The 27,695-nt window shown below is 48.0% G+C and overlaps 1 protein-coding gene across 1 annotated transcript in view; it reads left to right on the forward strand.

The window, feature by feature from the left end:
• LOC311430552 (uncharacterized protein) overlaps window positions 1-27,695 on the forward strand; it is a 117,413-nt gene that overhangs the window by 59,586 nt on the left and 30,132 nt on the right. The window contains exons 39-70 of the mRNA XM_084507256.1: window positions 535-570; window positions 853-888; window positions 1,914-1,946; window positions 3,176-3,247; window positions 3,977-4,036; window positions 4,730-4,765; window positions 5,145-5,225; window positions 6,142-6,177; window positions 6,836-6,880; window positions 7,142-7,213; window positions 7,902-7,937; window positions 8,057-8,092; window positions 8,473-8,514; window positions 10,067-10,120; window positions 11,461-11,499; window positions 11,810-11,845; window positions 12,743-12,877; window positions 13,450-13,569; window positions 16,109-16,213; window positions 16,476-16,604; window positions 20,762-20,842; window positions 20,954-21,004; window positions 21,638-21,673; window positions 21,775-21,819; window positions 22,408-22,452; window positions 22,793-22,828; window positions 23,191-23,226; window positions 23,945-24,004; window positions 24,558-24,683; window positions 25,389-25,460; window positions 25,636-25,671; window positions 25,971-26,030. Coding sequence (XP_084363382.1) covers window positions 535-570; window positions 853-888; window positions 1,914-1,946; window positions 3,176-3,247; window positions 3,977-4,036; window positions 4,730-4,765; window positions 5,145-5,225; window positions 6,142-6,177; window positions 6,836-6,880; window positions 7,142-7,213; window positions 7,902-7,937; window positions 8,057-8,092; window positions 8,473-8,514; window positions 10,067-10,120; window positions 11,461-11,499; window positions 11,810-11,845; window positions 12,743-12,877; window positions 13,450-13,569; window positions 16,109-16,213; window positions 16,476-16,604; window positions 20,762-20,842; window positions 20,954-21,004; window positions 21,638-21,673; window positions 21,775-21,819; window positions 22,408-22,452; window positions 22,793-22,828; window positions 23,191-23,226; window positions 23,945-24,004; window positions 24,558-24,683; window positions 25,389-25,460; window positions 25,636-25,671; window positions 25,971-26,030 — 1,923 coding nt within the window. The remainder of the gene's footprint in view (window positions 1-534; window positions 571-852; window positions 889-1,913; window positions 1,947-3,175; window positions 3,248-3,976; window positions 4,037-4,729; window positions 4,766-5,144; window positions 5,226-6,141; window positions 6,178-6,835; window positions 6,881-7,141; window positions 7,214-7,901; window positions 7,938-8,056; window positions 8,093-8,472; window positions 8,515-10,066; window positions 10,121-11,460; window positions 11,500-11,809; window positions 11,846-12,742; window positions 12,878-13,449; window positions 13,570-16,108; window positions 16,214-16,475; window positions 16,605-20,761; window positions 20,843-20,953; window positions 21,005-21,637; window positions 21,674-21,774; window positions 21,820-22,407; window positions 22,453-22,792; window positions 22,829-23,190; window positions 23,227-23,944; window positions 24,005-24,557; window positions 24,684-25,388; window positions 25,461-25,635; window positions 25,672-25,970; window positions 26,031-27,695) is intronic.

The raw sequence follows: 27,695 nt of genomic DNA on the forward strand, positions 1-27,695 counted from the left end.
GATTGCTCTTTGCCAGTCCATCCTCTGCATTGACAGATTTATTTTATTGAGCTTGATTTCAATTTTGCTGCTTGAACAAGTGCTCCCCCAGCCGATTATAAACTCAACGATCAAAAGAGACAGTGGATTTTTTTCCTAAGAATAACTACGATAATGAAAAGTGGAAATAGCTGTCAGTCTTTCTCAAGTCATTGGCCTGAAGTGGATATATGGGCTGTGTCCTGAGCCTCTTGTTTGACTGACCAGGCTCAGGAGGGTGCTGCAGCCCCTTTTATAGGAGAGGAGTGTGGATCCTGAGACAGGTACTGATGGTGAAAGGATGTCCAGGGTCTGGCAGTGATGGACCAGTCCTTGTTACCTCGAGGTTATATGCTTTATTAGGTCCCTAAGGTGCTGTAAGTACAGTGGATACACATGCTTGCAGCTTCCAGCTCTGAGCAGAGTCCCAGGGCTGGATTAGACAAAGCACTGACCTGGTCTGATTGCTCCCCTAATCTCAGGGCTGTCTCCTGTCTCTCTGCTTTTCTCTTACAGGGACTCCCAGGACCTCCAGGGCCAAAGGGAGACCAAGTAAGTCAAACAGCAAGAGGGCATGTTTGGCTAGCTCAAGGGATGGTGTCCCAAATTTCCCCAGCTTGTATGGCCTGTGCAGATCTTGCAGGTGCAGTCAAGTGTGCTTAGCAGGGGCTACACGGAGAAGAAGCCAGCAGGGAGTCGCTTGAGCATCCCTGAAAGCTCAGAATCTCATTTCTGATTTTCTTTTCATCTTCTGAACAGGGTTTTGAGCTGATTTAAGTAGGAGATTTTTTTCATTGTCCCAGGTTGTTCATTTTATGTCATCTTGCTTTGCAGGGGAACCCAGGATTTCCAGGTGCTCCAGCTATGGGGGTAACTATGAGTGGATTACAGCCCTTCTTGTGCCATACAGCATCACCAACAGTGGTGGTAGTAGACCAAGGACCAAGAGATGCATCCCACTGAAGTGTGGGATGAACTAAGAGACTTTATCCCTGTCCCTCCAACCAGCCATGTCTTCTTCTCCCTTGCTCCATTTCTTTTTTCCTAGCCCTGTGCCACAGTTGCCCCCTGGCTTCTCAGAGGAGCAGAAGGATAAAGCCTCTTCCCTGCTCAAGCCTGTGTTCTGGACTTGTTCCCTTGTTCATGCTGCTCTGGTTCCTGCTGAAGTGACACTGCTGATGTCTCTTTTTTTTTTTTATTATTTGCCTTGTTCTCAAGTGGAAACAGGTTCCTCCAGCATCCTGTTCATGTCCTTCCAAATGCTAGGGCAGCTTTCAGGATAAATTTTGGTGGTGGCCACCTCTGTGCACTTCACAGCACTTCTGCAAGGGCTGTGGGAGCAGCTGGAAGTTGCACCGAGGGCTGAGACCCACCACCAGGACACACCAATGCATCCTGGAGGATGCTTGAATGAGCAAGGGTGCCCTAAATTTCCTTCTGAGCAAAACCAACAGAATTGTTTTGGAGACACAAGGTAGGAAGACAGCTCCATGGTCCCAAAATCCAGGTCAGGGCTGCTCTGCAGAGTCATAGTGCGACCTTTAACATTTATTTTTGTCCAAAGGTCAGTCCTTTGGTTTTTAAGTTGTTTGTTAGCAAAGGCTACAGCAGATATCTGTCAACTACCCCTCACTTATGAATGATATTTCGGTCTTATCCCTGGAGCCAAAATCTACTGAGGTTGGTGGGATCCCTCCACAAGCTTCACTGGGCTTGGCATTTGTCTTGGAGCCCTTCCTGGTGTTTTCTGTCCCAGTGTAGGCAATGCATTTCCTATCCCATAACAAGGCTGAGATTCTCCTGCCTTGGAAGTGGTAGCATGAATAGACCCTCCTTTGAAAGGGAGATCCTTTCCCAAATAAGAGAGAACGTCTGTGATTTCTTTTTATCCTCAGGTTTTGGGACCACCAGGCAAGAAGGGTACGAGGGTAAGTCCATTAATTAGCACTGCTTGAAACTTAGATGAAACTTTGACTAAGAAAAGCGAGGGCTGGACAATTTACTGCCTGAATCATATATCCCTTGTGAAGGGCTGGAGAGGAGAGGTTGGAAAATTAGCAACAGCCTTGCCCTGCTGGTAATTCTTTTGCTTTTATTAACATTTTGTACCTGTCATTCTCTTTCTAGCTCCAGTCTGTGGGGAAATCTGCTATTTCCATGTGATAGTTTTAGAAGGTAGAGTTCATGGAAGACTCATCCCACTCACAGAAGCTAGTTTCCAGCCAAGGGAGGCATTGACACCAAGTCAAACAATAGCGGAGGCTGGAAGGGACTTCTGGAAGTCACCAGTCCCACCTTCTGCTCAAAATAGGGACAACTTCAAAACTGGGTCAGGTTCCCCAGGACCTTGCACTAAGCACCTCGAAGGATGGAGAGTTCCCCACCTCTTAGGACCCCACCTCCAGAATTTGGCCTCCCCATGACTGGAGGAAATTAAATTTCTCACATCAGGGAGATCTCTGAGACAGAGCTGTTACCTGAATGATGTCCATATTCTACATCTGTTTTGTAGAGCAACACACATAGCTCGCTTTTACAGTCTAGTCTTCATGGTGGTACATGGCCTGGAGTAGCTTTTTTTTTTTTTTTTTCTTTATTCTTTATAGTTTATTGTCAATCTGCAGAGAAATTAAAGATCTCCCTTATCCTTGTAAGGAGTATTTACTGCAGGAGAAACTCCTCTGGGCTTTCTGACTCCTGGTATTCATGAAATACCCTCCAGACCTTCCTCACCCCTTAAAGCTAATGAGTTCTGCCCTTTTCTCTGGGCCTGGGTGTTTGTGCCACCTCCCTTCTTTGGTTTTATTCTCCAGATTGTTTAATGTGGGTTAGCAAAAATTTCTCTCTTATTCTAGGCTAGCTGCAGTTAGGTAGTGACCTGGGACCTGCATTTTTTTGTGTTTGACACCACCATAAGAGCACACACAGCATCTTACAGTTGTGTGAAGTTACATACAACATCAGCCATGTGGATGGATGGATGGATGGATGGATGGATGGATGGATGGATGGATGGATGGATGGATGGATGGATTTCCCAAGGGAATGGTTTTCAGAGTGGGTTGAAATTGCAGAATGCAGCTCTAGCCAAGCCACATGAACAGAGCTTGGCTTTCCTGCATGATACTACTTGCTTTGGGGTTGTCTTTATCCACAGGGAGATATCGGACCAACAGGGGCCCTGGGACCACGAGGAGACAAAGGAATACAAGGAGACAAAGGAGAGAAGGTAATGCACTTGTTCTTCTCAGCACATGCTTTGTGGATGGAAGGGTTTTATTCACCACTTGCCTTCCTGTGTCAGACACTCCTGTGCTCTAAGCCCAGGGGAAACCTGTGCTCACATGGAGAAGTCAAAAACTGCTTGCAAGGAAGTCAGTGAGGGATGAGGAGTTACCAGTGCTTGGCTCACCTGGCTGCCTGGGGTTGGTGAAAATTCTTGGGATCTGCTCTGGCCTTTCCTGCTATCTTATTTATGAGCTTGGAATTGCTCCTGGAAGACACCGTGTCCCTGTTTGCATCCTGCTTAGCACCAAACAGGGCACTAGCAACAAAATCCCATCCACTATAGCAGGGACAAGAAGTAGTCTGACCCTTAGGGGGCTGCAAAATAGCGGTGGGACAGGGACAGGTACCTGTGGTTATGGCACAGAATATATCGTGAAGAGCCAAGTGGGCTCATGTCTCCGATCTCTAAAACCAGGACAGGGGAACTGAGGCACTTGCTGGCTTCACCAAATACTGCTTTTTGAAAATTATCATTTCCTAGAGGTGGGAAGCAGCATGGTGAGGAGGCAGAGGGATGTGGCAAGATGGGGAACGTGGAGCCAGAGAGGAAAAGCTCTTTGGTGATGCAGTGAGATATTCATTGGCTTTGTTTTTGTGTTTTTTTTTTTTTTTTTTTTTTTTTTTTCTGTTTGTTTGGGTTTTTTTTGTTTTGTTTTGTTTTGTTTTTCAGGGAAGCCCAGGTTTTGGCATTCCTGGTCAGCCCGGGCTGAAGGGAGACCCAGGGGACAGGGTAAGTGGAGCAACACACAGGGTGTGAAAGAGAAAGCTAACAGACACACTGGGAGGTTGAGAGGCAATCTCTTAGTCACTCCCAGGGGATCTTTGCACCTGACTTTGGAAGACAATGCTCCTCCAAAATGCAGAGAGAGGATCACTCCTAAATCTGGAGTAAAGCTCAGGAAGTCAAAGCTCAGCTGGTGATGCTGCAAGGAAGAAAGCCAAGGAAGCCCCATTCCCAGTGGTTTTGTGGCCTGAGGGCAAGCCTGAGCTTTATCTTCCTGACTTTTGTGTTTAAGGCACTCCTGCATGTATTCACTGATGGCTAGTAAAGGTTAATGCCTTCACGTTTCCTCCTGTGAAGGTATTAATTGTCTCTTTCACTTTAATGTAGTCAAAACTTGCAAAAAATAGCATATTTGAGATCCCCACCCCTCTGTCAAAGTCATTCATGGAATTAGTGATTTCAGAAATGATAAAGATGTGCATCTAGACAATGTCTGCTTGTAGGAGCCCCTCTTGGGATCAGATTTTTTCCCCTTCTTTGCATCATACTAGGCTGTTTCAGCTGCTACCACCTCCTAAGGGCAGCATTGCAGCACTGAGTCTGATGCTTACACCCTTTAGATAACACAGAGGACCCTTATCTGAAATTTTTCAACCTCTGTCATTGTCACTGTGTGACTAACGGTCTGTATTTCTGCAGGGAAATGTAGGTTTGTCTGGGAAACCGGGTCAAAAGGTGAGTATTTGATGCAGTTACTGCAACGTGTAAGGCACCATCTCCTGACTGATGTCTGTGTCACTCAAAGCAGCTTGAGTCAGTGTGGTTTTAACTTTGCCGTGGGGCTAGTGTCAAAATTTCGGGAGTGTTCAGAAGCTGAAAGGTCTGAACAGATCCTACTCAGCTGGAGTCTCCAGGTGACATGCAGAGCCCTGCACAGATAAATGTTGAAAACATGCAGGAAGTGGGGCTCAAAACTCCTGCAAAACCTGTCTTGTAGGAAGCAATTGTATGGCCATGATGCCCGGCATGCTCCTTGAACCTGCCCTACACTATCTTAAATGTGAGGACTATGAAATCCAGAAGAGGAATGTAACAACTGCCTTGTTTTCCTTAGGGGGAAATAGGTCTGAAGGGAGAGAAAGGTGAACCAGGAGTACCTGGGAAACCAGGCGAGACCGGACTAAGAGGTAAAGATGTAAGTAGAAGCTCACAATCCAGGCAGACGGTCATGCTGAACCCCTTTAATCCACCACTCAGTGCCAAGCTCTCAACCCCACGTTACGCCCTTGCAGCAGAAAGTAGGAACAAGCGGTGAGATGGGACCAGTCTGAAACAAATATCTTATATAGGGCTGGATGGGAAAGCAACAGTGGTCAACAACACGAGTCCAGGCCTCTAATTAGCCATGCTGGCTTGCTGTTTGAGGGATCCACCTTCCTACTTGCTCTGTCCTTTCACAGCAAACAAGAACATAGACCCTATTGGGGTAAGCTTCAGGTTATGTTTTGGGGTGAGGTCTCTTCACGCATGGTCAGGGTGTTGCAAGTGCCTGGCACCACGGTGTTTATTTTACACCATATGGATGCAGCATCGTTTTTTTTACCTCTTATTCAACATTGTGCTTTTTTGTTGTTTTTTTTTTTTTTTTTTTGGTCTGGTTTGGGTTGGTTTGGGTTTTGCAATTGAGCCTGTCTGCCATGCAGGAACCCTCACGGTGTGCAGTCACACCAGCCCTGAAGGGCTTGCTGTGGTTTTTAGGGTACAGCAGCTCCCTCTTATAACCATCCAAGGTGGCCTTTCCCAAGAGCTTCACGGCTCGCTGGCTTCAGATAAACCTCTCCTACAAGCAGTTTTCAGACTTTTCTTCAGTTCAAAGGGCTGAGCTGACCCCTGAGCATCAGGTGCAATAGGATCACCAAGAGGAGGCTTAAATTAAAAAAAAAAAAAAAGCAGCTGTATTTCTGAGCCCAAAGCACTGCACAATTCCCCTGACTTCGGAGTCATGGTGATTTCAGAATCAGACCAAGAGCTCTTAGCCTGAGCAGGAAATTAGAGTAAAACAACTTGCTGCAAGACAAAATGTAACCTGGCATTTTTGCATTGTGTTTTAGGGAGAACCAGGGAAGAAAGGCACCTCCGGGACAAAGGTAACATAAATTTTTAGTGCCCTCAGACAAGGCATTGCATGAGTTAGTTAAAAAGAATCTGCAATACTAATCCCTTTGTTTTGAAGCTGACCCCTGCTCATTTTATTTCTTGTTGCCTTGTCCTTGGGTTAGATGAGACTGTGAAGAACCCTCTCCATATTTCCCATGACTTTTGTTTCTTTTATTTCAGCTTTGGCTTCATCTTCCAAAGCTAAAGGCTGAAAAACAAAGGCCAAAAAAGAATCAATGTGTGTTTTCTTTGGGAGAGAGATCTTTACGCTGTGCAGCAGAAACCAGGTTGTGACAAATCATAGTAGGGGTTGGTGGAAATAACCCAGTTTCCCCCATAAGTATGAATAGGTTGTTTTCATCATCAATCCCATTCATTCCATCTCTAAGGCTGCTCTGAAACATCACCACTAGTAAACAGCTGATATTTCACATCACCCCAAGGCTGCCTTTGTACCAACTTTCCAAGCATTAAGCAATGCCCAAGAGGTGCCCTTACCTTCTTTTAGGACCACTGGGATAGTAGTTGACTTGTTTCTCCCCCTTTAAATTGTTTCCTTCAGGTGTAAATGGAGTAAAATTAGTATCACCAAGGAAGGCTCAATGCAACCGAAGAAGGTATTTTAAAGCTCCTACTCCTCTCTTTTAGGGAGAAGCTGGTGCCCCTGGAGAACCAGGAGAAAGAGGAATGAGGGTAATAATTGAAATTATAGTGATTTTCTGCCCAGGTGAGTTTTCTGCTCTGCTACCACCTGGGCCCCCTGCTCTGTCCAGGAGGAAAGGAGTTCCTTCTCCATCCCAGCAAGAATCCTCACTTACAAGTTTCCAAGTGCAACTATTTATTCCCTGGGTGAAAAATCCTGGGCAGAAGCATTTTACTTGTTTGCTTTGCTTTTTGAAGCTTCTGGGCAGGCTCTATTTCTGACTGATTGCTTCTCTGAATCCTTTCTTGTAGGGCCCACTTGGACTCCCAGGACGACCTGGAGAGCAGGGCATAAAAGGCGACACAGGACAACCTGGAAAGGACGTAAGGAATGCCCAAAGCAGCAGCTGAGAGAGGAAGGGCTTGGGACAGTGCACTGCCAGTCAAAGACAGAACTGTATTTTTTCTGCCTTACAGTGTGCAAGGCACAGAAAGCTCCCTCCCTTTCTCCTGGGGAGGGATTTCCTCTTCAAAAGGAGGATTAGGGCTCTTTCTCCATTCTTGTTTGACTACCTGGAGCACGAGTTAAATAGCAGGACTGTGCACCAGGGGGTACTGAGCATGCAAACCTTCCCCAGCCCCACGCTGCTGGAACCAAACGCTCAGCCCTGTCTCAGTCTGGTGAGGAAGGAAGGGGAAGGATGCGCTTGTGTTCTGTCTGATCTCCCTCTAATAGCTTAAGAAAACACTGGCTGGCATAAGCTACATTTGTCAGAGGGACAGAGGTCTCAAAGGCAAGGCATTTCTACAAATTTTGGTAAAATGAGCATCTGGCTGGGGGAGAGAAAGTCCCTAACGAGCCTACCCACTGGGGAAGAGGCTACTAACCTCACCCCTTATTAAATATCAGAGAGCATCCTCTGCAGGAGCGATGTTGAATTCCAGATTTCATTAGCTCAGTTGCTCTGGGAAGGGCTTGTTAGTCCACTAGATGCTGAGCTAGCAAAAAGATGCTGAGACCCCCTCCCCTCCCATGGCTTCTTCTCATCCTGCCTCTCTCTCCCCCTCCTAGGGAATCACTGGAGAGAAGGGAGACAAGGGCGATTCTGTAGGTTTGCACATTCCCATTTATAACCTTGCATGAAAGAGTCTGTTTGGAGGCTGAAGTGCTGAATTGCACCACTCACTTTTTTTGGGGGGGGTTATGGGGATGTTGTATCTTCCTAGGGTAAGCCTGGTCTGCCTGGAACTCCTGGAAGCATTGTGAGTAACATCTTCTTCTACTGACTTCCACATTTGATCAGGAAAGGGATATGTCTAGATTTATCATGAATCCTGGGTACCACAGGGGACACACTGCCAGAAATTATTGCTTTCAGCAGCGTGTGCTGTACAGAGGATTTCCCTTGTAGCCTTATCAAAACAGCACCCTGAATCTCTGACCTGTGAGCACAAAGATACTACACTGGTATCCCCTTTGGTTTGAGCCCAGACATAACGGGATCACATTGCTGGTTAATTTTAGAGAAAGCTGCTGGCTTGGGACCCATGGTTAAGGGCTACCTGGGACAAAAGGCACGTGGAGGTGAAAGCTCACATCAAAGACATCTTCCTTCACCACATTTCTTCCATTTTTTTTGTAGGTGTCTTCTCTGGAAAACACCATCACCCTGAAAGGTGAAAAGGTAAGGTCTCCTTCTACCTGAAGAAGCTTTGCCTTGAAGCTGAATATGTGATTATTTTAGTTATGTCATATATTCTGTAATTTCGTTACTTTTATAAGTCCAAGTCTGCAAACACAGCCTGAAACTTGCAGGTTCCTTAAGCAAATTCTTGCTGTTCCCACCTCCAGCAGCAAAGCTACTCCAAACTCCACGTATCACTGTTGATGATGCTGGGGCAAGGTGAAATACAATTCTTCCCAGTCCTCTTGTGTTTTCAGGGAAAACAAGAGAGAATATTTCAGCCCAGAAATTGGGAGGATATAATAAGACAATGAAGTTTGTTGCCATCCCAATGGTTTTGCAGAAAGGCAATAAGATGACTGGGATGCTGCTACTCCAGTAGTTTGTCCAGCACAAGTCTATTGCTGTTACAGAAGCTCCCTTGCTCAAGCAATAGCTCTGTCTGGAAGGGATTGAAGGAGCTTTTACCCAGCACCAGTACTGGGAGAGGTCACAGTGACATGGATCCAGCCCAGAGGCATCAGTGGTAGGAAGCAGCAGAGCCAGAGTCATTCCATCCTTTCACCAGCCCTCTGAAAAAGATCACTGAAAATATCACCCAGCCCCTCATGACTTGGTGCCAGTCTGCCTAAATTCTATCTGGGGGATGCCTAAATAGTGATCAAGAGCAAAGCAGCTCCTTGCCCCCTCCTGCCCTGCTTATTTATGGTCTGTTCAGCAAGCAAATGGCAAAGCTGCCTGCAAACCATAATGCCATGTGCAGCCCCAGTGCAGGAACAGAGGTGGGGTCATGGAGCAATTTGAGTAATCAAAAAGCCCAATATGATGAAAAATGTATTTAATGCATTTAAATCCCTCTGTTCAACGAAGTTTGTGAGATGGTCATTTATTTTATGCATCATGCAGCTGGGGTCAGGAGAGGAGAGGAGGCAGCCAGGGGGGAGGCAGGGCAGCCACAGCATTGAGTTCTGCCAAATTTTGACGTCTGCCAAATTTCACTGAGAGGAAAGGCTTGTTCAGAGAGAGGCAGAGTGTTTACCTAGATGGCTGCTTTGTAGGCAGGTCTGGGCTTTCCAGTTCACCCACAGGACTCGGTCACAGGCAAAGACTGGGAGAACAAGGCAGTATCATCGTGGGTCTGTCCCCTCCCCAAACCCTACATGAGATATCCAGGTTTTGCTTCATTGGCCAAGCTGTGATGGCAAAGAAATCCAGGAGAATTTTAGTTTGTGAGGAGGAGTAACACCATTATTAGCCCAAGTAGATATGAGGGGAAAAGAATAAACAGAAAAGCTCTTAGGGATGTGAACCTGTCTTAAGGACCTAGGTAGCATACTTCAAGTGAAGAGCAGAGTTGCTCCAAATTTACCTTAATTATGTGAATTAATAAGGTAGTTACAAGAAAAGTCTGGTTGGTCCATGCGGAAAAGACAGGGATTTTGTTAGGATGAGGCCGGCATAGGCCAGTAGGTGGGAAATGCCATAAAGCACAATGAAACCACTGTGAATATTAGAGGGGCTGAAGAACTAACACGTTCCTGCTGGCTTGCAGGGGGATTGCGGGAAGGATGGTTTGAAAGGTGAAAGAGGACCTCCAGGCCCAAAGGTAGGTGCTCGAATGCGTGGAGGCATCTTTGTGTTGGGCTGTCCGGAGGGGAAGAGAAAGAGAACCCATCTCAGATCTCTTCTTACCCCAAAAACATCAGGTTTTTCAAAGCAGGCGTCATGAGCTGGGCTCGTAAGCTTGTGGTCATCGTGATGTAAGTCCTACAACCCAATTTCGTAAATATATGACATGTAGGAAGGAAGGTGCTGTTCAGGAGCTGGGCGGGATACATTTCTAAAATGCTTGGGGTATTTGCTTTCTTTCCTCCCCTCCTGCAACTTGAAGATCACATCAGAAAGGAATGGAAAGAGAAAATGCTTCTGCTACAACGCGCATCTAGAGATCTTTAGAGGTGGGACCAACTGCTCCGCTAACAAAGAGGAAAATGGTGAAGGAAGAAGCATCAGTGGGTGCAGGTAGATGTCCTGATGTACCCAGTTTATCCAGTGCATCCCCACAATGTGGCTCCTTTGCCCCAGCACACCTTGGCATGGAGATGCAGCACCACTGGGGCCTTCCTGACGCCCTTCATTCCACCGGAATCTGTCAGTGCAGAAACCAGATTTCAGTGAAATGAAGCCCGTCAGAGAGGCAGGTCAGCCCCTGGTCCCATCAGATGCTCCTTGCCCTACCACTGGACTTCCCAAGCTGTTGCAGTTCATCCAGCATTTCATCCATGGCAGTAACCCAGGATCACTCACCTGGAGCCCCACGTCATGTTGGTCAAGGAGAGACAGAAAACTCATCCCTGGGACTTAAACCCATCAGAGATATTTGACCCAGACTGTGTGTGGTGGTGTGGAGGGCCACCAGGGCCACAGCCACCCCTAGAAGGGACCATGGTCCCTGGGAGCACCTTGGCCACCCCCTCCCTTGTTGCCACAACCACACGACTTCCAGCCATGACACTGGCAGCACTGGTGGCATTGAGGAGCCACCTGCACTTAGGTTTTTATGTCTTGTGCATGGCTGAGGAGTGGAGAAGGAGTAGATTCAGTCTGTGGCAAGGAGGATTGCCTTCAGAGCAACGGGTCACCCTCTCACTACATTTATACATGCCAAGTGGAAATGTGGGAGCTTGTTAAATATTTTTATTTTTTCAAAAAAACACCTCTTTGGTGATGCTCAAGTCAAACTCTGGTCCAGCCTGACCCTAAAAACACAGCCATTGCCTGCATCTGATGGAGGAGCAAAGGAGCCCGTGCAGCAGGGTGGGATTCAAACCTCTCTGTGAGCCAACAGAGCTTTGTCTAGGGTCACAGAGCCAGATGGTGGCAGACTTCTGCCCATTCTTGTTGCTCGTTGGTACAACTTAATTAATTGTTGTTATTTGTTTGAAGGGAGAGCCCGGTCCACCAGGAAAAGGAGTGGAAATGAAGGTAATGACAATAAAAATTATGGAGCGTATTAATGTTGGCAACACCTCCCTTTCTACCCAGGGTTGAGATGGCAGAGGGGACCCCATGCATGCCCCCAGGCTTAGCCATCACCACCCGTGCAGCCAGCTTCCCAGGCTGGAAAGGGGAGGAAAAGTATTATCATATTCAGTCCTTCGGGAAATGCCATTTTCTCCTCTCCCTGCTGTGTTTCCCAGGGCACTGGAGTCAGGCTGCTGCTCAGCAGGGGGCATTTCTTCTGCTCTTTGGGACTGGCCTTTAGTCATGTCCTCACCTTTCTTTCTTCTGGCAGGATCTGGAGAGACTTTTTGAAGAAAATGGTATTAAGGTAGGTAACGCCTTGACCTTCCTCTTGACAAGGTGATTGCAATTAAGCTTTTCCATCTATCCACTCTGGTCTTCTGGAGTTGATGTGTATGAGGCATCCACAATTTCTCTGGGCAATGCCAAATCCCCATTCAGAGCTTGGTGCTGCCATCTGGGTTGGCTTGTGGAGTGTCCTGCAGCAGCGCTGGGTCTGCACAGCCAGGAGGAGGAGACCCCCAGCTTCCTCTGGGTGCTTTGGCCATGTTTTACGTCTTGTTTAGTGCAAAGGCCAGTTTGGGTTGCCCCTTCGCTGATAGCACAAATAATTGTGATTTATCACTACAATACAGCCATGCTAGGTCAGTGGCCTCCCTCTCCAGTCTCAAAGTAGCCACCAAGCTCAGGAATTGTGATGAACCTCAGCTTTTAGTATCTACCAGCTAGGCCCTTATTGTTGAGCTCATTGCCCTCAGCTCCTTTTTGTGAGCTCTGGAGATGTGACCAAGGGAGGTGAGGAACTGACTTATTCAATCGGGTGTAGGGGATCTTATTTACAGTGGGGAGAGCCCCTGCGTAAGCACCATCGATCAGATCCTAGATGCCCAAACCTTAAGCACCTATATTTAAATCAGCTGTTGACTGTCAGGGCCAGATTGTAGAATCCCAGAATCATTAGGGTTGGAAAAGACCTCCAAGACCGTCTGGTCCAACCATCCCCTACCACCAATGTCACCAGCTAAACCATGTCCCTAAGCACCACGTCCAACCTTTCCTTGAGTACCAATGCCTAACTAATGCCCTGTGAGCTGACTGGAAACGCATCAGCAATCTTTTTGAGGTGGTTTTTCTTGGACTGTTGTTTCTTGGGGATGGGAGGGTGACAGCAGGCCATTGCCTGAATGGTCCATGCTGTTGGCAGCTGGCATTGCTGAAGGATCTCTCCAACTTGCTGCTACGGGATGGGCTGGATGGGCTGATTCAGCAGTTGGGCAGCTCCAGGACAAGCAAAGCCTCCAGGAGAAAGCAGACACTTGCACGGACTGCTAAGCATGGTGTGAGTATTCATCATCCTCAGGGGGACCTAGAAGGAAATGAATGAGTGAAGGCTTCAGGGTCACCTCTGTCATCAAGCAGGCTACGGTGACTTGCAGCCAGCTTAGTCTGGAAGGGGCTGGGGGCTCTCACCAGGATTTTGGAACTATGGGTTAAGTTGCTGAGATTGCAAAGCACCTGGTTTTCAGGGAAATGAAAGAATCAGCTCCTGATATTTGGTGGTGGTAGCTAGCAGCCATCATCTATAGCTCAGAGAGGCTGGGGGTTGCTGGACTGGTGGACATGTGAGGGGATCAAAGCAGAAGAAAGGATAAGAAAAGACCAAAAGGGTGGCCTCAAAAGTGAGAGGGATCCCAGGGACACAGAATTAATTGGGAAACAAGGCCTGGAAATGACAAGCAGGGTCCAGCTGCCTACTCAATCTACCCTGGCACAGCAAGGCCAGCAGGTGGGACAAAGCATGCCAGGGTGGTGGGCAGAAATAAGCCATCAGGACCCAGCTTTTTGCATTTGTGGTTCTCTGGAGCTCAAGTTTGACAGGGCCACAGCAAACCACTTTTTTTGAGGTTGCAGGATTCGCTGAAGTTTGATACTTCTCGTGATGCCCTGGCCAGCAGCGAGGTGACAGAAGAAGCACAGAGCCTGGCAGCGGAGCCTCCATTTAGGGTGCTGGTGTCTGAAGGACCCCCTAAGGTGACAAAAACAGCAGAGCTGATGAAATGGAGTCACATAGATCTGTATTCTTGTCCACCCAGTCTGCTGCAGCAATAATAGAGCTCGCACATCTGATGTGTGCCAGATGCCTGGGAGCTCCCAGCCCATGCTCCAGCGATAATCCTCCTGCTGATTCCTCATCCTCCCTTGTAGAGGCTGTAATCTAGGTGTGTCTCCTGCCCCAGCAGGGATGGATCCGATCCTGCTGTCAGATTGGGCTGAGATTGCCCAAGGAACAGTTCCTGCCATGACTCCACAGCCCTCATTTGCTTGAGTAACCAGGCTAATTGCTAGAGATAATCTAGTCACCTACATCCTCTGCAATTTCAAGTAACAGATTGTGGTTGTGGGAATTACAAATTTTAGTGATAAGACTTAATCTCCATCCTGGACCCGAGTTCCTGTGTGTTACAGCACACCTCCAGGAATAAATTCAGAAGGCTGTATCCAGGCCACCTCTCATAGCTGTTGGATGAGTCCTGGCTCTTAATTTGCCCACACTAGACAGTCCTGATAAGAGAGAGCCCAGGAAACAGTAACAGCAGCCGAGGTGAGGCTTTTTAATCCTCTTTTACAACAGTCAAGAAGTGACTCACTCTCCACAAACCCTTGTTGGTCACTGGTAGGAAATATTGTCTGTATCTGGAACACAAGAGATGTGGGAGCATTTGGAGCCAGATCTGATGATTTTATCTTCTTCTGTGGTTGGTTCAGTGATGACCCAGTTGCTCAGGCTTAGGTCAGGACAGGCTCATCCCCCCTCTGTCCAGGCTCTTCCTGTGATCTCAGGTGAGATGCCTTACTTTTCCAGATCGTTGCAACCTGGATGACTGTCTTTTAGGGTCTTGAGGGGAATGAAGCGCTCACTAGTAAATGTGTTTGCACCAGAGGGCTCAAGAGACTGAAAATAGACATGTGGCAGAAAGCCTGGGGCCAGCAATGTTGGGATTTGGGGTATGGAGACACCAAAGCTGTCTCTGTTGGGTTTATTAGGGACCGCATCTGGAAATTGGTCACACCATGTGCTAGATGACCTTTGTAAGATAGGGTGTGCTACATAGTCTGTGCTGAAAGAAGCCACACGGCTTTGTGGTGTACTCAGTGATATGCCAGAGACGTGCTCCAAGAGACACAGCTTTTCAGATACCAGCATGGACCTATGAAAATAACTGAGTTTCGCTCATCTTTGTGGGTCAGGGCGCTCCACAAATGTTGTCACTGTCTCTGCCACCATGAATGGAGGTTTGGAGTATGCTTATGTTATAAATGGCTCAGGATTCAAATTAGGATTAAATAAAAAAATAGGATTTATTGAAAGAATATAAAGGAATAGAGGTAAGCAAACAGCGCTGGGTGCACCGGGAGTCTCCGCTCCACCAGGACGCACACCAGTTACATCAAGCAGCTGATTTTTATGCTCCTAGACTAATACATATTCATTACTACTTCTAAAAAAAATAGATTATTAAAATTAGCTTCCGGGGTGCAGTCCCTCCTACTGAAGCATGCGCAGTCTCCTCTGGGGTCTCTTCTGGGGGTCTCTAGAGGTCTTCCATGCTGAAGACTCGCAGTCTTCCTCTCCCCCTTTGTACTTACTGGGCACCATCCCAAGTTTACGGAACACCTTCTTCAAATCTTGTCTCCCAGCCGCCCTTCAGCTTCTTTCTCCTTCCTCTTTATCTCTCAGCCCCCCCTAACCAGATACCAAAGATCCACATAGTATCCCATAACAGTCACTAGTTGTTATCGGTTGTTCTGAAACTCCCAGACACACGAGTAATTAAAACATTCTTCCCCAGCCATTCACAGACACATCTATAGCAGTGTTAGGAATAGAAGTCCGGAATAACAAAAGCAAACAGGTTCATGAATTTAAGAAGTGATAAATTGACTAGAATGAGGAATGAGGGGGAGACTGGGACACACTGCAGCTGTGGTTCAAGAATTGAATTGCCAGTGCAGGGCCCAGAGGCAGACAGGATTCAAACAGAATTGTTCTTTATGGACACGAATTGTTAAAACATTCCTCACACTTATATGGCCTGGGCCACTTAGCCAGGGCAGGGTGGAAAGGGGCTGCTCACCTTCTGGTGAGAGCCTTGGTTTGGGTTCCAGGTGAGAAGAGGCAAAACATTTGCCCTGAGCTCACTTATATTGTTGTGGGAGCACCATTGCTCCTCTCTGACCCCCTAAATCTGGCTGGAAGGGTTGGGGACCCTCTCTTCTCACCTGGACCACCCTGTTTAGGATGGACTTCAATGAAAAACCAGGGAGCAAAGGGGTCAGAGCCCTTAGGCAGCCCTCCAACCCATCAGGGACCTCTGCAGCATGCCCCAGCCCAAAGCCATTAGCACTTCCCAAGTAAGGTGCAAAAGAGATCATGGTAACTTGGCTCTCCAGCCTTGTCCTGCTGTCTGTGAGCACGTTATTGAATAAATGGTGTGTTGCTGATAAAAGCAGTGTGTTGTGGATGAGGTCTTGACTCGGAAAAAGAAGTAACTGCTTTTGTTCTCCCCAGGGTCCATCTGCTGGTGAGTACCAGCCCCTGGGGAACACATCCGAGTCCTTGGAGGAGAGAAGGAAGGAGAGAGACTCAAAAGGGACAAACACTTCTCACAGCAGTGTATGTAAATGCCTGTTCAGTGACTTTTAATTACATTCCTATTTGTGCTGATTTAATAGGCGCAATGGGATTACATTTTGAAGAGCTTGAGTGGACAAACCCTTGCAATTCTGTGCATTCAGCCTCTATTTTGCTGCAGTGAAAAGCTAATTTAGGGAGAAGATAAGGAGTTCTGCATGAATCGGTTTCATAGTTTTGAAAAGTCTTTGCTTTCCAACTTCCACTCTGGTAATCAGTAAGACTTGTGTTGTCACTCACCCAGCATCCCCTGCAGAGCTTGCCTGTGCCCCCCACACACCCCGAAGATGATCTGCAAGGAAACCAATCCATGGAGCTTCTCGAATCCTTGGAGGAGAAGGCGCAAGGACAACCACAGGAGGACACCAGCCATGTATGTATTCCCCAGCAGCTCTGGGTGCTAGACCAGTGTGGAGACAAGCGATAGACTGGAAGGGACTGGGATGCTCATCTCTCACACAATGCTTTGAGATCCCCAGGGGAGACAACTGCTTGGACATAGGACCTTGGCAGGAGGCTGATGGCTTCATGGCTGATGGCCTTGTCTTCTGTATATGGGCAGGGAAATGGGACCACCCACCACCCAGAGCCCTTGGAAAATTTTTTTGGTGGTTAAATACCCACTTTGATGGAAAAAAAAGGCCAATTTCAACAAGAGTAAACTGTAATTTACCAAGCCTTTGTGGGGCAGCTGAGCCAAGGTGCCTATCCTAGAGGAAACATGGTGTAGGGCAACCCACTTTAACTCTTCCTCCAAGGTCTGCAAGACATTCGCCTCTTAGAAACCTCAGGAGATGAGTTATTGCTCCTCAGCTGAGGTGCAGTAGCACAGGAAAAGGTTCCTTCCATAGCCAGGAGGTGCAGCAGCCTTCCAAGGGCATATGCACATCCCCTCTAAGTCACACCACAGCATTTGCAGCAAAGCCAGAGGGCACATCCAGGCTGGCAGCAGCAGTTGTCACTGCTCAGAGGATGGGCACTAACTTGGGGTGCTGCTGCAGTGTGGTTGTCTGAGCCCTAACATCCCAACTCACTCTTTATTTCTGCCTTCCTGAACATGTATTTTCTTCTGTGAGCCCTAACATGCTCAATGACTTGGACCAAACCCAGCACCCTTCATTCTTCACAGCATTTTAACCCTAAAAGCAAGGTCGAGCTTGGCTGGGGGACCCTTCCCCAACACCATGCACGGAGTGGCACCAACCCCAGTGATGGAGAGGGGGCAAATGCACTCACCCAGTGCTGCTTCTGCACTTTTCCACCCGATGTTTTCCTGTGTGATGGAATGAAGGCTGTTTCTGAAAACACTTGGAGGCAGGATGCCCACAACCTGAGTGGAAAAATCCCTTGGATATTTGCTTTCAGCTACAAGCACAGCTTCTGCTAGGATCAGCATCAGCAAGGATGCTATTTCTAGGAACAGCGATGGGGGAGGTAGCAGGGAGACCCTGTCAGAAGGAAATCTTGCTCTGATTTGAGTCTGCTGGAAACTTGCCTCTGCTCCATCCCTTCAGCTGTCTCCTGCCTTGCAAATTGTCACGGTGCTGGCTCACGAAGCTGGAGCAATTGCTGTGGCAGCAGCCACGAGAGGGCTCCCGGCACAAGCACACGCACACAAGCGCTCACACACGCGTGTCTGTGTGCAAGCTGCAGCCCTGCAGACTGTGCAACGAGCATCCCTCAGCTGCTATCACAGGGCAGGGATTTAGGAGCTCGCAGAGCCTGTTTCCAGTCCACATCCTACTTTTTGTATTGCTTCTCTTCCTGGATGCACCGTTTCCCTTTGCTCTCCATGGTTTAAGCTGGAGAGAGATTTGGAAAAGCAAAGGATGGACACCAAACCCCTCACTTCTCACTCAATTGTGAGTAGGACCCCAGATGAGGTAGGAGCTTTGTGATGCCCCGCTCTTAAAAGCAGGTAGAGCTCAGTCCCTAGGGACCTACACCCTGGAATTGGGGCATCCCAAATCTGTACTTCCATTCAAAGCTGTGGACTTCAGCTCTGTTCCTCCTGGTTTCATGCATGCCCCCTGCATGGAGTGATTTAATAAATCAGATCCATCACAGGCACAGCGTTTTCCTCCTTGATGAAAAAGGAGTGACCCCTCTTTGTCTGGTTTCAGGGAACTAAATGCATCCATGTGCCCAAACACCGTGGCTGCAGTGTTAGGAAATAAGAGGAGTTTGAGGCAGACAAAGAAAAGTTTTACTGTCCTCAGCAATCAGGGATGTAATCATTGTTTTAATCCCTGCATCCCAAGGATGAAAAGCAGTCTTTGCATCCCATTTGAGATTCCACTTCCATTTTTTTAAAGCCAATGGGAGGTGAAGAGCAGAGCCACAAAACTGCAGGCTCATTTATCACCAGAGACATAAGATCAGGTGTTTTTTTTTAGCCAAAATTTCACACTTTGGGTTTATAGAGATTATCTCCTGTCCCATTTATCCCCCTCATCCTCCAGAGGAGGAAGAAGCATGGGTGGAAGGCAGGGAGCCAGGAGCAGCCCCTCTCCCCCCAGCACAGATCCCTGTGCACATTGCAGGGTGATGCAAAGAGAGCGAAATGGAGCCGCTTGTTTCCCCGTCAGCAGCAGCTGTAATCACGAATTTTACCTGTTAAAAGGTTCATGGGGCCCTGGAGAAAAGCATTCTGTAATAGCCCAAGAGCTTCATCTCAGAGGTGCAATTTCTGGCTGGCAGGAGTTAATGGGGGAAGCAAATTAACTGGCATAAAGAGGCAGGATGAGCCTCGGTACATGTGCCCATGCCAGAAGCAGTGCCCAGTTGCTCTTTCCATGGATGAGCCACTTCTTTGGCACTAGGGGACTGGTCTGGTTAATTCCTGCCCCCTCCATCTCCCAGCCTCCCTGCAGTTCAACTTACTCATTTTCGGGGTTAATTCAGATAAATGGTGCTGACTGTCTCCATGTGGATAAACCCAAAGTCACTTTTTTTTTTTTTTACCTGATATCTTCATTCTTTGCTGTTTCTGTCTTTCCTGTTCCTATTTCTTTGCAGGATATTTTCTTCCTCCCCCTTTTATTTTAATTTTTCTCTTTCCTGTCCTAATTGTGTCCGTTCTTTTCCTCCTTCTTTTCTCCCTTGTCTCTTTTTATTTCTTTTTTTATTATTATTTTTTACACTGCCACCTGCCATCAGCAAATCACTGCTTTAGAAAGCAGCAGCCTCTCCACTTTTCCGTGAGGTGCCTTATTGCTGGCATCTCAGAGATGGAAACTGCTAAAATTGCGGAGGAATAGCAGAAAGGAGGAGAGTTATTACCCCCAGCAATTTCCCACCACCCCTGGAAATGGCAGCTTTATGAGATCGCCTGCACATGGGTTGCCATCTGAACCTCGGCGAGGTCTTGGCAACCCACGGGCTTGCCTCGCCTTTTCCTTCTGACGCTCTTCGCACGTCTGCAGAATGAAGGTGGACCCGTGCGAAACAGCAGCGGCATTTTACACGTGCTCTGCATGCAGATCAGCCACGACCCAGTGCAGGATGGACAAAAGCCACCCAAGATGGGCACTCGTGAGCAATCTGTGCCAGCGCATCATTGACTGGTCTTTAATTCCTCCTCCTCGCTCCTCGCTACGTTGCAGTAAAGAATTTCAATTTTAATTGGTCCAAAATATTTTTTCCTTACGTATTTTGGTGAGTCAGAAACTTCCTGGGTTTATTAGCCAGTTAGAGAAACCATCATCCAGCTACTTGAATCCAACAAAACAAGGTTAGCAGCCCTGCAAACTTGCCAACATAATGTCCAGGGCTGGACTAACCAGCACTTCTTACAAGTCCTTTGACTAGGATTTACTTTTCCTTAACTTTAGCCATCTAAAATTTTCAAAATACATTTCTAGATTAAATTGTGAAATCAATCCCTGAGTCTGAAAATAACAACAACGTGGAAATAGTGCTGAGTATCTGCACCCCATCCTGATTTTCTTCTCTCCTTCCCATACTCAGGGCTCAGGTTTGGGTACAAGGAGGTTCCCAGCCTTCTTTTGTTGTGGATCACTCCGTTGTTTTCTGCCTTCATATCAAAATGTTTACCAAAGCTGATCTGCAGTGCCTCCATCATGTGGCTCGGGGAATAATTGCTGTACACTGAGATATCCAGCGGCTAGGAATATTATAATTTTTACAACAGCAAGCAGATAATTTGTTGTTGCTAACATGGAAAATTACAATCAGTTTATGATTTGGGCCAGTAACTATTTGTACAAGCTTTACTGTGTGTGTCTCAAATATGTACCGGCCAGAACTGAGCATTGCAAACATCAGCAAGAGACAGATGACCGAGGAGAGTGATCAGGCATCAGCAGTTGTATTATTGCAGTCAGATATATCGGGTACAATAAATGCACAGCAGCTGTGTTACCCAGGCATGGGTGCTGCAGGAAAGCATTTAGAGCTCAGAGTTGCAAGATTTTAGGTATTCCTCTGAAATAACAGTAAGTTAATTGCATGGTCCTGAATGAATAACAGCATGGGGTGCTCAGCAGGGTGATGTTGCCTTTCCTGCAGGAAAAGATGAATTCGGATGATGGTTCTGCACTCCCAAGGTACATGAGGGCCAGGAGATCAGCCCAGCAGGACAGACACCTGGTAAAGACCCTATTTCATCGTGGTGGCTTTGGGCTGGCCATTGCATACAAGCAGAGCCACCGGCGTAATCCCCAAGGGAGCGGTGACCCTTCCTTGTTGGCTCTGTCACAGGTGCATCCCCCTGGTGCCCCAGGAGCTCCGAAATCCCCATCTGGATCTGCGGTGAGTGAGTGAGACAACCTGATATAAAGTTGTCCTCAAACACATGGACACGAGGGAAACCCTACTTGCCTCTTCTCACCGTGCAAAATCATGATGAATCATGATCAATCTGGGTGGGGGGGGTGAAATTTTGGTGATAAATATTAATAAATAAAGCAAGAAACAGCTGCAGGTGTGGCTGTCTTGCTTGGCAGAGCAGAGTGTTCTCGTATTTGGCAAGGGAAGCGTGATGCTCACAACACGGAAGCGGTGAAAATCAAATTTAATCAATGAGGGAACATAAATTACCTGGATCATGGAGAAAGAAGTATGAGACAGGAGTATTTTGTGTCCTGAGAGAATAGAAGATACTGGTATGTGTGTGTAAATGTGAAAATACTTGAGTGCATTTATAAATATGTATAAGACGTATGTCTCTGACATACCTGCACAATTACATCTCCAAATTTAACATAATAAGCCAGAAATGGAAAGTGCAAAGAGATTAATTTACAAAATTTAAGAGAGCAAGACCTGTCTCCAGGAGTTAAGGGTGAAAAATTCTGAGTCCTCCAGACTCCTTTCCCATGGCTCAAGGGGTGAAACATTTCTCCACCTCCTCTCACACTTTTCTCTTTTCTTCCTCAATTCAAGACGTACCCAGGCCCTCAGCATCCGAGGAGAATTAAGGTACAGCACGAAGCCCCAGGGCTCCTCTCACCCGAGCTGCACATGGTGAGGATGTGGCAGAATCCCAACTCTGTGTTGTACCTGCACTCATTTTCTTACAGAAGGAGGAAACGGGCCAGCCAGATCCACCCTTGTGTTGCCAAAAGGTCAGTGCTTTCGGTTCACCTTTTAATGCAGATACCCAGTGGTGTTGGGGTGAGTTGGGATCCCAGAGCATCTCCCAGGGCAGTCTCATTTAGAGGCTGAGAAATCGCAGATGAAAATTGGCCAGGCTGGTGGGTTCAAGAGGTGGTAACCAATGGTTTTGGCCACTGGCAATGAGTACAGGACCCATACTAGAACCTTCCACATCTGTTTCAGATATGTTTTTGGTGTTTTGTGCCTCCTCAGTATTTTTTTCCTCTGTGAACTTCTCTGGTCTCCTTCAAACATGGTATCCTGGGACAGGCAGACCCTCAGCTACTGCTCATCTCAGGCCCCAGTTCCACAATTTATCATCTCACTGTGCATTTCCACAGTGCAGGATAGGAGGGATAGGGTCAGGGACAACCCTGATCTGGTTAGGATCTGGTTGGGGTAGCCCTGGTCCACCAGTAAGCAATGGAAAGGAGGTAGCCCTCCACTGCGGTTTGCCAAAAGGTGATGCAGAAATGAGGGCAACACCAACATGGCCCAAAGAGGGAAAGAGAAATTCCTCATGCTTGCAATTGAAGGGTCTGTCTGTTGTTTTCCAGGGAGAAATGGGAGCTCCAGGAGGCCGTGGAGACAAAGGAGAAAAGGTAGCAATAGTGCTTTTGTGGCCTGAGTCTCTGACTTTGGATAAAAAAGCTGGGGACACGCTGGTGGAGAGGACATCCAGGGTCCATGGGAGGCTGTGCTGATGTAAACCGGGATTGCTGCAGTCCCACCCTTATCCCTTGATCTGTCTGAGTGCTTCTGCTCCCTCCCAGCAATGCTAACACACGTCTGCCATGCCTCAAGGGGAAGGCAGAAAATTCAGGGAGGTTCCTGACGTTTGTTCTGCTGGACTGAACCAGGTGACAGACAAGCGAAAGCCAGCCCTGGCACAAGGACAGGGATGGAAGAAGGGCTGGAAGATATTTGGGTTTTGTCTTACAGGGGCAGCCTGGAGAGATGGGGGAGCCTGGAGGAAAGGTGAGCTGCGGAGTTGGGATCAGCAGCTGGAGCAGGACAGTGGTACCAGCTAGGTGGCCCAAATCCAGCACTGGGGATTGCCACGGGGAAGCCAAAACCCTGTCCCCTGCTCAGACCCATCATCTGCTGGGTCAACTCAGTACCCCAACTCCTTCAGTACCCCATCTCCTTCGCTTTGGCCCCATGTTGGGGCATTTAGCTCTGCCCTGGCCACATGGACATTCCCCACCTCCTCTGGGGACATCAGAGGCATCTCTGTTGTGGGCACAACTGGAAACCTTTGCTCTCACTCGGGGTGGCACTGAGGTTGTACTTCACTCCTCCTCTCCCACAGCCTTGGTAACTCTCTCTTCATTTCTCAGGGCACCAAAGGAGACAGAGGGGAAAATGGTCAAAAGGTAAAGAACAGCGTTGGTACCACGGTCAGGGGTGCCTCTACTGACACCAGGAGACTTTGTGTCCTCTATGACTGCTCTCCCTCGTGACATTTTACCTCCCATCTCAGGGAGAGGTGTCGAGGTGACCTCCTGAGATGTGGGCTCAGCCCTGGGAGATACGGCTGCTGTCTGTTGGTTTGGCAGGGAGTCCTGGTGGCTGCTCTAGGCAGGGCACACATCTTAGACTAATGCCAGAAAGTACGAGTCTCACCCAGAGTCTTCTGACACCATCTCTAATAATATTCCTGCAATTCATCTCCCTCTTTTCTAAAGCTCAGAATCACTGAAGGTTGAGGCTTGGAGGCACCTCTGGGTCCTTCGGGTCCCATCCCTGCTCCAGCAGGGCCACCCCAAGCTGGTGTCCAGGTGGTTTTTGATGCTCTCCAAGGAGGGGACACCACGACCTCTAGGTACCTATGCCAGGGTTCCAGCACCCGCCCAGCCCAGAAGTGCTTCTGGTGGGCAGAGGAAACCTCCTGGGTCTTGCCCTGTTTGAGCTCTTTAAAAGTTCTCAGCAACTTTATCTCTCCAGATAAGGCTTCCCATCATCTAGAGGAGATGTGATGGTCACTTGGGGCCCTTTAGACTGGCTGTTCAGGGAGCAGCATGAAGCAAGTTCTTGATGGCCCAGACTGGAAGTAGTGGTCTTGCTTTTTTCTTGACCTTCTTTTCTTCATAGGGAGAACCAGGAATTGGATTCAGAGGTCCTGTTGGTCAGGCTGGTCCCCCAGGATTTAAGGTAAACCTTTCTTCTCCTCTAGATAGGATCTCATTTGTTTTTCTATAGGTTTTACTCTCTGGAGCCCTTGCTGACCTTTCCATTGCTGGGTGGGAAGCACAGAGGTGGCTGGGATGACAAAGATAAGGCACTGAGGCCAATCCTAGCTTGGAAAGGCAAGAAAAACTGTATGTGGGTTTGGGACAGAGGGAGAGCTTTGTGTCCTCCAAGGGACCAGTTCAGAACAGGTGAGCTCCAGAGGATAAATATGGCTGTGAAAAAAATCCAGGGAATTGTGGTCTCAGCAGAGGGATGTTTCTGCAGTCCCTTGGGACATTGCAGGCATTTGGGGTTTGAATTCACTGCACAGCTCTGTGGGTGTAAAGGTAAGTGTTCCTCACTCTAGCAAGCCCTTCTCCAGCCTTAGGGCTTCTCTGATGGGCCTGAGCTGGAAGAGATGCCCCCAGTTCTACGTACCATTCATGGGAATTCAATGAAACACCCCAGGCTTTCTCCAGGACCTTTGGGATTCCATCAGTCCCACCTAAGATCTAAATTCCTTTTCACTCAACAGGGTGAGCCAGGGGCCCCAGGACCTCCAGGAGCTCAGGGCATCCAGGGCATTCGAGGCAACGCTGGCACTCCTGGGTCACAGGGGGACAGAGGGGCTCCAGGACTGCCTGGGACACCAGGACAGAAGGCAGGTGGTGTGTGGTGAAGGGACTGGGCATGTGGTGTTGGACACAAGGTGAGAATGAGCGTGGTCTTCCTTAGATTGCATCAGGTGTCTACTTCAGGTCAGACCCCCGCCTACCCAGGTCTCCTGAGCCTACACGGAGTCTGTGAAGGGAAACAGAGATAAAGGCTGGTTGCAAAAGGAGTGGTAACGACATTGATGAGATAAACTGATGTGGTTGGGGAAAAAAAAAATAAAATAATAAATAAATAAATTAATTAATAAACAGGCAGGGTTTGGGCCAGGAGGGTGTTCTTCAAGTTCAAAACAAAAGCAATGGAGCTCCAAGATAGGTGGGGACCCATTATTCTCTACTGAAACTTAATGATGTGACCTGATGAGGTGATTAGGAAGAAAAGGAGTGGTTTGGGGTTTGATGTTAGCAAGAGGGTTCGGGGTCATTAGAACATGGGGACAGAAGGAGCAATGATTGTCACTGCAAGGACAAGGAGTTTAGTGGGAGGTGGGATGGGGGACAGCAACGTTTTTAAACTCAGGGTCTCTCCTCATCAGCAAAGAGGCTCCCATTGGGAGCATCCCAATGACTATTCCTCCTGCTTGCTGTGGTGCACAAAGCTTTAGGGACGCTGGCTTTGGCTTTCAGGCTGGCTTAAGGGGAAGCAGGGCCTTTCCCTTAGGGTGTTCTCCTTAAAGGATTTTATTTTCAAGGGCGAACGTGGGAAGAGGGGCCGGAATGGATTTGCTGGACCTGCAGGACCATCGGGATCCCCAGGAAAGGAGGTGACTTTTATACCTCAACCCTTTGTCTTCTGAGCAATGCAGGGTTGGCTGGGGAGGTGGTTGAGGCCCTGGTACCTGGCATGGGTGTGTTTTCACCCTTTTAGTGGGCCAGGAGAACATCAAGGACATGCAAAAACGAAGCCTTCCCTCCTACTTTGTTTTCCTCATCCTACAGGGGATTCCTGGGACACCCGGACCCAAAGGCAACAAGGTGAGTGCCAATCTGCCAGGCAGGTCACAAGTAGCTGAGATCCTGGGGTGGCAATGGGACATCCACTGCCATCCCCTGGCTCCTTATCCCTGAGCCCTTCCAGGTGCTTCATCCCTCTTTTGCCCTCAAGCCCTTCTTCCCCAAGTTTGCCAGAGCATCCTCCAGAGAGAGCAGCAGAAAGTCAATGGAAGTGTCTCCTGACCCTTTCTGTGGCTTTTAAATCAGTGTCAAGCCTATCAACAATCATCCCATGTGGTGTCCTTGCTCCAAGCAAGACCTTTTTTGGTTTTGTTCTGCAGGGAGAAGATGGGGTTGGAGCTGCTGGTCCAAGAGGTCCTCGTGGGCTGCCTGGCCCTCAGGTAGGTCCTTCCAAACATGCTCCTTGCTTGGCTTATTACAATCTACCCTCTTCTGGAGGCAACATTATACCATCACCTCCTGCTCACTCAACACAGAGGATGCCAGAAGAGCCCTCTTTAATTAAATAATGGTTGCAATTAGCATCCCCTCTGCAATTAGATGCCCTCAAGTGCTGCATGTTGCACTGGCCGGCTGCATGCCTGTGCCCTCACTGGCTGAGTGGGAGCTTCAAAGGCAGCATCTACACCTCCACATCTGCATGTCTCAATAATACCATCTCAGTGAGGAGCCAGCTCATTTTGCATGCTTTGGGGATGCTACCTGCAAGCTCGTTCCTTCAGAAATCCACATCCAGCTTTTTTACCCTCGTTTCCCTCTTCCAGTCCCCCTGGCAGAGGGAAAACAGCCCCTGTCATCCTCGGGACAGCAATGCTCACTTTTCCTCACTTTGCTGAGAAGTTTTTGGTCCCCTTCTGGCAAAGACCCCAGGGAGACCCTCTGGAGTTGTAATCAGAGGCCATGTTTCAATTTGCTGCGTCTGTGGCTGTTCCGCGAATAAACTGATTTTATGCTGCAATCCATTTAGACAAACTCCCCATCTGCTAGCAGAACGGTTCAATGAGGCCCCTGAGACAAAACACTTAATGAGAATGTCAACAGCTGTGAAAGGTCTGGGGTAAGCCTCGCTCAAGCTTTATTATCTGTAGGAAATGATGAAATAATGTTTCTGCTCTTCTGACTCCAGCATATATCTGGAGTGAATCACAGAATCTGAAATTACATTGGCTACACAGAAGAGGGAAAAATTTGGCCTCACAGGATGGTGCATAAGTCGAGGCATCTTAAAGACAGGTAAATCTTGGGGGATCTACCTAGGGAGATCATAAAAGCACTTCTCAGACCCAACAGCACACCTATTCCTGGTAGTAAGGTTGAAAAAGAAATCAGTGGCATGCTTGAGGCAAGGCTCAGAAGAAGCACTAGAAAACTACAGCTAAGTGTGAAGATAAGGCTCACGTTGGTCTCCAAAGGGAAGAGTTACTGCTGAGCAGCTGGCTGGTGATATCTTCTTTCTGAAAGTCAGTGGTGTGGGTTCCAGGTGAATTCCTTTGCTGGGGTGAGGCCTACAGAAATCGAGCTCAGCAATGGGTTATGAATGTGCATAAAAGCTATCAAGCCCTTTAACTGAGGGTGAGAAACCTCTTGGGAACCCAGGAACATCTCAGATCTCTGCCCATTGCTGCCCATGCCTTTGTCATGTGTAAATGCAGCTCAAGGAGGGTCACCCAACCTTACATGGCTTCTTCTGAGCCAGTCCTCCCTGTAGCATCAGAGAAGAAGAGGCACCTTTATTGGAGTGATATCATGCTAAATCAGGTCCATATCCTACAAATGCATTTCACTTGGGGGCTGAGGAGAAGCTGACGATTGAGGCTGACCAAAGTATTATTCTCTAAACGCTGCACACACTGCCACCTGCAGTGACATGTGGATGGTCTCGAGCCCTCCAGGCCCTTTAAACCAAAACCATAGGAGCATTGAGGCACCTAATCCATGAGGCCATACAAGTGAGCAAGGCAGGAGGACTCCCTGGAGGATCTAGGCTTCTGAACATTCAATTCCTGTTGTCCCCTGAGAGATGGTTTGCAGAATTGGGACTGTAT

This window comes from Aythya ferina (genome assembly GCF_964211825.1).
Source record: "Aythya ferina genome assembly, chromosome: 1".
NCBI lineage: Eukaryota > Metazoa > Chordata > Aves > Anseriformes > Anatidae > Aythya > Aythya ferina.